Source organism: Lithobates pipiens, unplaced genomic scaffold (genome assembly GCF_037356315.1).
Source record: "Lithobates pipiens isolate NorthernLeopardFrog02 unplaced genomic scaffold, aLitPip1_a1.2 Scaffold_19, whole genome shotgun sequence".
NCBI classification, from domain to species: Eukaryota; Metazoa; Chordata; class Amphibia; order Anura; family Ranidae; genus Lithobates; species Lithobates pipiens.
The window spans coordinates 447,799,983-447,810,438 of NW_027507764.1; the positions used below are offsets into that span (position 1 = coordinate 447,799,983).

Consider the following 10,456-nt stretch of genomic DNA (forward strand, 5'->3'; position numbering starts at 1 on the left):
CCACGAGCCTGTGCAATTTTGAAGAGTGACATGTTGGGTATCGATTTACTCGGTGTAACGTCATCTTTCACATTATACAAAAATTGGGCTAACTTTACTGTGTTTTTTCTTTTTTTTTTAAGCACAAAACAGTTTTTCCAAAAAAAAGCATTCGAAAAATTGCTGCGCAAATACTGTGCGAGATAAAAAGTTGCAACGACCACCATTGTATTCTCCAGGGTCTTTGCTAAAAAAAAAAAAACAGATAATGTTTTGGGATTCTATGTAATTTTCTAGCAAATAAATGATGATTTTTACATGTAGGAGAGAAATGTCAGAATTGTCCTGGGTGCTCCAGAACGCCTGATGGCGCTCCCTGCATGTTGGGCCTCTGTATGTGGCCACACTGTGTAAAAGTCTCACACATGTGGTATCACCGTACTTGGGAGTAATAGCAGAATGTGTTTTGGGGTGTAATTTGTGGTATGCATATGCTGTGTGAGAAATAAACTGATATGACAATTTTGTGAAAAAAAAAAATAAAAAAATAAAAATCTTGATTTTGCAAAGAATTGTGGGAAAAAATGACAACTTCAAAAAACTCATCATGCCTCTTACTAAATACCTTAGAATGTCTTCTTTCCAAAAAGGGGTCATTTGTACTTTTCTGGCATGTTAGGGTCTCAAGAATTGAAATAGGCCGTCAGTACTTCAGGTGTGATCAATTTTCAGATATTGGCACCACAGCTTGTGGACTCTATAACTTTCACAAAGACCAAATAATATCCACCAATTTGTACTTATTTTTACCAAAGATATGTAGTAGTATAAATTTTGGCCAAAATTTATGAAGAAAAAATTACTAATCTGCTAAATTTTATAACAGAAACGAAGAAAAATTCATTTTTTTATTTTTTTTTTGACAGAATTTTCTGTATTTTTTCTTTTATAGCACAAAAAATAAAAAACCCAGCGGTGATTAAATACCACCAAAAGAAAGCTCCATTTGTGTGAAAAAAAGGACAAAAAATTCATATAGGTCCAGTGTTGCATGACTGAGTAATTGTCATTCAAAATGTGAGAGCACCGAAAGCTGAAAATTGGTCTGGTTATTAAGGGTGTTTAAGTGCCCAGTGGTCAAGTGGTTAAAGTGGTTCTAAAGGCTGGGTGTGTTTTTTTGTTTTTTCGTTTTGTTTTACTTTTGAGTGTTACTAAACCCACAACAGTAAAAATCAGTCTGTATATGCAGTAAAGCATGCTGGTTACACTCAATGTGGAACCTAAGGGGTTAATCATGTCCATTGTGTAAAAATGCTGTTGGATCCTGTCTTCTGATACTCTATTCCTTTCACTGTCCCCCAATAGATTTCTTGATAATGCCGAGCCAGGGGATAGGCTGCACATGCTCAGTTTGGTGTATTGCTAGAGTTTTTGTTTTTTGTTTTCTTTCTGGGAGGGTGCATGCGAATCAGCACAGGGCCAATCAGCACTGGCCAAAGGATCAGAGGTCATGCAGCCTCATAGGACAGTCAGAGAATTAAAACTCCTCCTACAAGCTTTAACCAGACAGTGATAGAAGTCTCAAGACTGCTATATACGGCTGATGAGAAAAAAAAAGGTATTTAGCAGTTTATATTTACTAAAATAATTGCATTTCCATGTTGTGTACTGTGGGAGACCAGATATAGTGAATGTAGGTTCCTGGGTTTAGTAACACTTTAAAAGTAGAATAGAAGACATCTAAAACAACCATTCCATTGTAGCTCTAGCTGTATGTTTAGGGTTGTTGTCCTGCTGGAAGGTGAACCTCCACCCCAGTCTCAAGTCTTTTGCAAATTGAAAGGTTTTCTTGCAAGATTGCCCTGTATTTGGCACCATCCATCTCCCCATCAGCTCTGACCAGCTTCCCTGTCCCTGCTGAAGAAAAGCATCCCCACAACATGATGCTACCACCACCATGTTTCACAGTGGGGATGGAGTGTTCAGGGTGGTGTGCAGTGTTAGGCCGCGTACACACGGGCGGACTGTCTGACGGACTTGGTCCGCTGAAACGCGTTTCAGCGGACAGTCCGCTCGTGTGTGGGCTTCAGCTGACTTTTTCAGCGGACAGTCTGGCGGACTAAGTCTTTCGGAATTTCTGTAATATTGTCCGTCCAACTTTGGTTTCAGCGGACAGTCCGCTCGTGAGTAGGCAAGTTGGACGGACTAAGTATGGCGCATGCTCAGAAAGGATTTACACGGCCGAAGGTTGCATTGCAGTGTATTGGACGTCGTATTTCTAGTCCCGTCGTACGTGCTGTACACGTCATCGCGCAAGCTTTCAGCGGACTGTCTGTTCGTCGTGTGTGGTCAAGTCCGTTCATTCAAAAGTAGGACGGACTGTCTGTCGGATTGTCTGACGGACTTAGTTGGACGGACAATCCTCTCGTTTGTACGCGGCCTTAGTCTTCTGCCACATAGCATTTTGCTTTTAGGCCAAAATATTCCATTTTGGTCTCATCTGACCAGAGCCCCTACATTGCTTCTTGCAAACTGGATGTCTTATGGCTTTCTTTCAACAATGTCTTCTTGCCACTCTTACATAAAGGCCACATTTGAGGTGTGTACGACTAACAGTTGTCCTGTGGACAGACTCTCCCACCTGAGCTGTGGATCTCTGCAGCTCCTCCAGAGTTACCATGGGCCTCCTGGCTGCTTCTCTGATTATTGCTCTCTCTGCTCAGCCTGTCAGTTTAGGTGGACGGCCATGTCTTGGTAGGTTTGCAGTTGTGCCATACCCTTTCCATTTTCAGATGATAGATTGAACAGTGCTCCATGAGATGTTCAAAGCTTAGGAGAGATTATGAAAATTATATATATATATATATATATATATATTTTTTTTTTTTTTTTTTTTTTTTTTTTTTATAACCTAGCCCTGCTTTAAACTTCTCCACAACTTTATCCCCTACCTGTCTGGTGTGTTCCTTGGCTGCCAAGATGCTGTTTGTCCTCAAACATCCTCAGAGGGCTTCACAGAGCAGCTGTATTTATACTGAGATAAAATTACACACAGGTGGACTCCATTTACCAATTGGGGGACTTCTCAAGGCAATTGGTTCTACTAGATTTTAGTTAGGGGTACCGGAGTAAAAGGGGGGCTTAATACAAATGCACACCACACTTTTCAGATATTTGTATTAAACCATTTATCATTTTCCTTCCACTTCAAAATGATGTGCCACTTTGTGGTTGTAAAATTTCAAGGGGTACACATACTTTTTCAAGGCACTGCAAGTGTCCTATTGTGGAGATTTAGCTTCTCATCCCATCCTACAGCCAATTAGGAAGTGGGAGGAAATCCTTGAAAATTAAGGTAATCCCTTGGCGACCCCCAGGGTACCAGAACTAGTGTCCCCACTGGAAGACTTCCCCTCTATTACTTTTCTGGAGATAACACAAAATTAAGGATTTTCTTTACTTTCAATGATAACGGAAAACAATGAAAGAGGGGGAATGATGTCCCCAATGGGGACACAGACAATAATAACAGGACGACGGGTTTTAATACCTTTCACCCCTAGCCAAAAAAAAAAAAAAAATTCCTTTAAATTATACTTTAATTTCCTGTATTAAAAGATAAAACCCACCGAATAACTATTTCCCTACCGCACACCCCTCCCCCTCCAAAGTCTTTGATGGCTAGTGATACGCAACATAAAAACGTATTTGAGGCAAGTGCTGCAAATGAACGTACAGAGTAACAATGTGTCAGAACATGTTTGCATATTTATTCTGTAAAATCAGTGATTTATACTGTTCATGTAACTAGAAAACAGACTGCTTACACAACACGATCACACAAAATCACTTCAAGGTCAGGTATTTCAGCTATTTTTTTTTGAAAGGCAAAATGTCTTTGTGTGCATATCTTTGTAACACAAGGCTCTATTATAATATGGTGCCCTCATTGCAGCCACAAGCTGACACTGTTCATTTTTATGAACTCACGGGGGTTGGCATTTCAGGCTCAATGGACTGAGAAACTTGACTCCAAAGGGCTACATGAACATGGCAAGAATGGAGGCAAAAAGGAGAAATGGGGCCAAAGCTCTTTTGAAGTGCAGTCCTGTGACCCAGACTCAGCCAATAGTGGGCTAAAGTCTTTGTCAGCCGACGTCACTCAGTTGGTCCAGGTTATGGAGGGATCTAGACTAATGCCAGGATCCACCCAGATGCCCAAGTGGTAGTTGGCTCAGCTTCTCAGGAACCACAGAGAGCCTTATGGCCCGTATACACGATCGGGGGAAAAAAAAAAAAGCCTTCAACGCGCTCTTACAAATAAAATAATCGGATTGTTAGTGCTTAGCTTTGGAGAGCCGATCATGACAGTTCTTCCGATATTATTCGATCGGACAAGCACAACTTTTTTTTTAGTCAGTACAGTTGTCATCTGAAAATACAATACAAATACACAACATGACATCACTTCCGTTTTTTTTCCTGTTTTGGGATCGTGTATAAGGCTGGTCATAGACCGTTTGAATCTTGTCCGGTTCAGCAGAAACCAGCCGAGATGCAAACTGTTAATGGGCAGGCTGAATGTACCATCATTCAATCAACTTGGGTACAACCAGCCAGCTTCACTTGTGATGACAAGCGGCTGCAATGATCATGGTCTTCTCCCAGCAGGGACGGCTTCCCCCAACCGCCCCCGCCGGGAGAAAAGACAGTTGATCGGCAAAGGGAGAATTCCCATCAACACTGTCTGTTGAATTGGGGGGGCTTACATGGTTGCACAAAAGAACGTCGCACCATCTATGGTCAGCTGCCCTGTCCAAAGCCCAATGCTCCAGTGAGCTCTGGAGGGGCAGAGCAGAGAGCTGGTGACTGACAGTCACCAGCTCTCTGAAAACCGAGAGCTGAGCAATCAGAAGTGTCTGATCTCTCAGATCTCAGTATAAAGGCAGCAGGTGAACTGTTGCTGCATTCACTTAGGGGAGAGAGTATGTAGGTTTGATATTTTGAAATCCCACACTTCTCTTTTAAACTGCTACATTAAACTTTAAGAAGATTTGCCCAAGGAGACGGTCTCTTGTAAATGCAGTTGCTACTGCGCGTTAATGTTTACTGTGCATCAGACATAAATTATGGGTAAGCCACAATAAAAAAAAAAAATTGCATTTTATATATAGATGACCAGCTGCTAACATTGTTCACAACCCCAAATAAAGTGCAAAGTAAATACAAATAATTAATTATAATTGACTGGATTTAATGGATTTGGAGCACTTTATGAGCATCAGATGTTTTACACTTAGGCTCGGTTCACACAGGGGCGGCACGACTTGCAGCACCGCGACCTGCACACGATCAGCGGCGACTTGCAAAACGACTTCTGTATAGAAGTCAATGCAAGTCGCCCCAAAGTAGTACAGGAACCTTTTTTCTAAGTCGGAGCGACTTGAGTCGCTCCTATTAGAACGGTTCCATAGTACAGAATGGGGTGCGACTTGTCAGGCGGCGAAGTCGCCTGGACAAGTCGCCCCTGTGTGAACCGAGCCTCAAACACATCAGACTTGCAGGAATGGGTCAATGCTGATGCAAGGGCACATTGGCATTTGCCAAAGTACAGCAGTGCACAGCAAGTCACCTGTAGGTCAGGCTGTACATAGTATCTACAACAACTAGGGTGTGAGAAAGCCATCAGAAAATAAACCTCTGTATGCAAGAACCCTGAACACAGTCCAGAAGTAATTATACAGGATTTATATAGAACCAACGTTTCACAAAATAAGGCAGACAGAAGAGTTGCAGTACAATTAAAGACAAGAGGGTTAGAGTTCACGTTAGACCCCTTTTACACTACAGCACCAAAAAAACTGCGCTAAAGCATTCCCAAGCTGCCCCAAAAGATGCTGCTCGCAGGACTTTCTAACATTCTGCAAGCGCACCGTCCAAGTGTGAAAGCACACATTACAAAGGATGGGAGGCAGTTTTCAGGCGCTTTGCAGAGGCCATTTCTAGTGCCAAAACACCTGAAAACTGCCTCAGTGTAAGGGATCTTAATGAGGGATTACACTGTAAAGGGAAGAAAGGAAAAAAAAAAAAAATCATCCATCGGGGGTTGGGGTGCATTGATGAAGAAAATAAAACTTCAGTTGTCAGGTAGAAGATAAGCTTTGCTAGATAGACGAGTTTTTAGGGATCCCTTAAAAGCAGAGTAGGAGATCTGGATAGCGAGTTCCAGAGGATGGGAGGGGCTCTGGAGAAGTTTTGAAGGCGAGCATGGGCGGAGGTGACATGGAAGCTAGAAAGCAGGAGGTCTCTGGAGGAGCAAAAAGGACAATTTAGGTGTTTTTTTTTTGGTTTTTTTAAGGCAATGTTGGTGATGTAGCTGGAGTCGTGGCTTGCTATTTATGTTGTTAGTATTTAGGAGTGGAGGGATTGGCAGGGAGGAGGGCGGAGGGGTCTGCAATGAGCGGTTGGTAAGGTGAGCAAGTCTTGCAGCAGCAATCATGATCAACTGGGGGGGGGGGATAACCTGTGTAGTAGAAGACCAACAAGGAAGGAGTTGAAGTAGTTTAACTGATGGATAACCAGGGAGTTAATTAGTAGCTTTGGACAACTCAATAATCTCTACTCCCAGCATTCAGAGAATGGATGACTTCACAGTCTCAATAGAGATTTATTTGAACAGAAGTTACAGAAAAAAAATAATCTACTCTTATATACTGTGCATAGACAAGGGAGTTAAAGTGGCTGTAAACATACCCAGTGAAGTCACAGACCTCAGCTGATACACAGATGACACAAAGCCTTCTACATAAGTTGTACCTGTATCTCTACAGCCCTTTCCTCTCTACATCTGTTCAAAGTTTGTCTGAGGAAAATATCAATATAAGCAGCAAAGCATTTCCTGACCAGCAGCTGCACACACAGCCTATGATTGGCGGTGTACAGTGGCGGCTTCCATCTGAACACGCCTGAGCCCATTTCTATTACACGCTGCAGAGATCTGACAGCTGATTGGAGAGAAGGGACACACCCCCTTCACACAGCTGACATTGTCAATCTGCTGGGGTTGTCATTTTTCTCCTGGTATCAGGAAAATGTGTCTGAAGTGATTCATGCTGATAGAGGAATGAAGCAGCAGACAGAAATGACACTTAGTGCTCTGGATTGAGACAAGTGTGTGTACTTCTCTATCTATATCTAGAGGGGTAGCTGTATATCTAGGGGGATATAGATAGGAAGAGGTTGGCCAAGAAGAGTTAAGGGTGATAAAATGAGAGGGTGATCAGAGTTTGGAGTGAGGTATAAAAAGGAGAGAGGTGAGCAGCGTTGGGGAAATTGAGAAGAGGGGGCGAGTTGAGGGGAGTATAAAGTGGAGGGGGGGGGTGATCAGAGTTGGGGACAGAGAGGAGGTGGTGGTTAAAGATTTGAGGGAGGGCAGTAGAGGGGAGGAGCATTTGGGGGGTGGGGGTGATGACAGTTGGAGGGATTGGGGGGGGGGGGGGGGTTGAGCAGCTAGATGGATAGGGAGGAGGGGGGGGTCACGATTGGAAGGGGGTGTTTAAGAGTTGGGGGTGATAAGGATGGGAAGGGGGCAGTTAGATGGATAGGGAGGAGGAGGGTGGGAATCAGGATTGGAAGAGAGTGATCAGAGTTGGGGGGGGGGGGGTACAGGGAGAAGGGGCGTTAAAGGTGATGACAGTTGGAGGGATGGGGGGGTTGAGCAATGAGATGGATAGGGAGGAGCAGGGGAGGGGGATCAGGATTGGAATGGGGGTGATCAGAGTTGGGGGGCTACAGGGAGGAGGAGGGAAAGAATTGGGGGTGATGAGGTAGGAGGGTGATCAGAGTTGGGGGGGACGAGGTGGAAGGAGAGAGTGATCAGAGGGGACAGGGAGGAGGGAAGTAAGAATTGAGATGAGGTGGAAGGAGAGTGATCAGAGTTGGGGGGTACAGGGAGGAGGGGGGTAAGAATTGGGGGCGATGAGGTGGAAGGAGAGTGATCAGAGTTGGGGGGGGGGGGGTAAGAATTGGGGGCGATGAGGTGGAAGGAGAGTGATCAGAGTTGGGGGGGTAAGAATTGGGGGCGATGAGGTGGAAGGAGAGTGATCAGAGTTGGGGGGTACAGGGAGGAGGGGGGTAAGAATTGGGGGCGATGAGGTGGAAGGAGAGTGATCAGAGTTGGGGGGGGGGGGGTAAGAATTGGGGGCGATGAGGTGGAAGGAGAGTGATCAGAGTTGGGGGGGTAAGAATTGGGGGCGATGAGGTGGAAGGAGAGTGATCAGAGTTGGGGGGGGTAAGAACTGGGGGCAATGAGGTGGAAGGAGAGTGATCAGAGTTGGGGATGGTAAGAATTGGGGGTGATGAGGTGGAAGGAGAGTGATCAGAGTTGGGGGGGCAGGGAGAAGAGCTGGGGGTGATCAGGTAAGAATTGGGGGTGAAAGAATGGGAAGAGGGTGAGCAGTTGGGGGGGGGGGGAGCCAGGCAGTCATGCCCCGTGTATTGGTTGGTTGCTGGGAAGGAGGACTCTTAGTAGGAGGACAGGTGTCGGGTCCGGAGAGGACGGAAGTTGCAGAGTACATGCAGTGTGACACGGAGGGGTCCGGCTCGGCACAGGACAGTCAGTTTGTATGGGGGGGGGGGGGGGGGGGACTCACCGCGGCCGTGGCCTTTCTGGCGGCGGGCACTATGGCAGGCAGGGGTGCGGACATGGTGTTGCCGCACATACACCGGGTGTACCCAAATTCGTCTCCGTGCTACCGAGTGTCTCTGGCCGTCCACCGCCGCGCCGCCCTTATCCTTCAATAACCCGGAGATAAGCCGCGCGGAAGAGGGCGGTCCAGCGGCGTCATGAGGCACAGCAGACACCCAGCCCCTCCTCAGCCGATCCCACCAATCACCAGCTGAGCCGGGACCAGGACTGGCGACTGGAAGGGGCCGTATGGCGGGCGTGATGTCACATACTGGAGGTCTCTGATTGGAGGAAGATGCCCGTGGGCGGAGATAAAGTGGGTAGAGTTCGACCTTTCATTTTTGGGGAGTCAGAGGGTGTGTAACGGGGGGCGTGGCGTGTGGGCGGAGCTCCGAGGTATACAGAGCTGGAGGGATAGGACCCTGATAATCCCATTCATAAGAAGCGGAGCGCTCCGCACTGTTCCATGGAGATCAGTATAGGGGTGTATGAGGTCAGGGGGGAGGGGTACTTCTTCCATATGTCTGTATACAACACCATACCGATATGTAAGACTCCATCGATCCGTCCCTTCCTAGACACGCCAATCATTGTATATTAACCATTTCTATACCGAGGCAATGTTTTCATTTTTCTGCATCTTTTCCTAGAAATCCCAGTAACAATGATATATTTTCTGAGAGCAGAGACCCCGGAGAATTAAATGGTTGTAGTTGGAGTTTTTTTCACACAATATCTGCGCAGTTATTTATTAAGGGGAATACAACACTAAAATGTATTTTTGTACAAACACAATATTATACCCAAAAGATGACGATTATATTGTACATGCCCATGGAATCACAAAAAACGACATTCCCACAATCCTCCATAGGCGACCTTTTAAAAGCCTTTACAGGTCATCAATTCAGTGTTATGCTGACCATGCACATTTAAAAAACCGATAAAAAATGATCAGGTTTCGAAAGATCTGTGGAACGTGCATGTGATATCACCACCATTGTATCAATAGATGTCACCCAATTATCAGCATATTATCAATTGATAACAATATAAAGAGTTGACTTTTCATTGATCGATTACACGATCCGGGGGTTACATTTTAACACACACGCATGCGCTGTAGATTTGTTAAAATTGTTTTTGATCAATTCCACTACTAATGTTTAAAAAATCGCTAGTTTCGGTGCAAAAAAAAAAAAAACCAACATGTTGGTTCAATTTTTTATCATAAAATTAGCATTTCAAGAATCAAAATGAGCCCAAAAACATTTCAAAAGTCAAACAATCAAGCGTATCAAATGCTTTTTTGAATATATTTTGTACGGCCAGCATTAATCATGAATTATGGTCTTATGCCCCATACACACAGTCGGAAATTAGGACGGAAAAAGTACGATCAGATTATGTGTGTGGGCTCTATCGGACTTTTTCTGTCGGATTTTCCGATGGAAAAAGTTTCAGAGCTGGATCTAAAATTTTCTGACAACAAATTCCGATCGGACTTTTTCCGATCGTGTGTAGAGAATTCCAACGCACAAAGTGCCACGCATGCTCAGAAAAAATTTGGAGACGAAAGCTATTGGCTACTGGCCTCTACCAGGCATGTACTGGCCATCGGGACTACAGGGAGTTTCCCGGTGGGCCGATGGCTCAGTAGGCCAGTCAGGTGCCGTCCTGGAGCCGCTCCTCTCTGACAGTGAGTGATTGTGATGTCACTCCTGGGAGAGGGGAGGAGAGGGAGGGCACTCCGATGTAAGGGGAGGTGCTGTTGTCCCAGTCCAGCCCTGG

The 10,456-nt window shown here is 45.1% G+C and overlaps 1 protein-coding gene across 1 annotated transcript in view; it reads right to left on the reverse strand.

Moving 5' to 3' along the window:
• Positions 1 to 8,814, reverse strand: part of LYPLA1 (lysophospholipase 1) — a 45,388-nt gene extending 36,574 nt beyond the window's left edge. Inside the window, exon 1 of the mRNA XM_077492700.1 lies at positions 8,631 to 8,814. Within this exon, the coding sequence (XP_077348826.1) occupies positions 8,631 to 8,699 (69 nt within the window). The 5' untranslated portion in view covers positions 8,700 to 8,814. The remainder of the gene's footprint in view (positions 1 to 8,630) is intronic.
• Between the last annotated feature and the right edge of the window lie 1,642 nt (positions 8,815 to 10,456).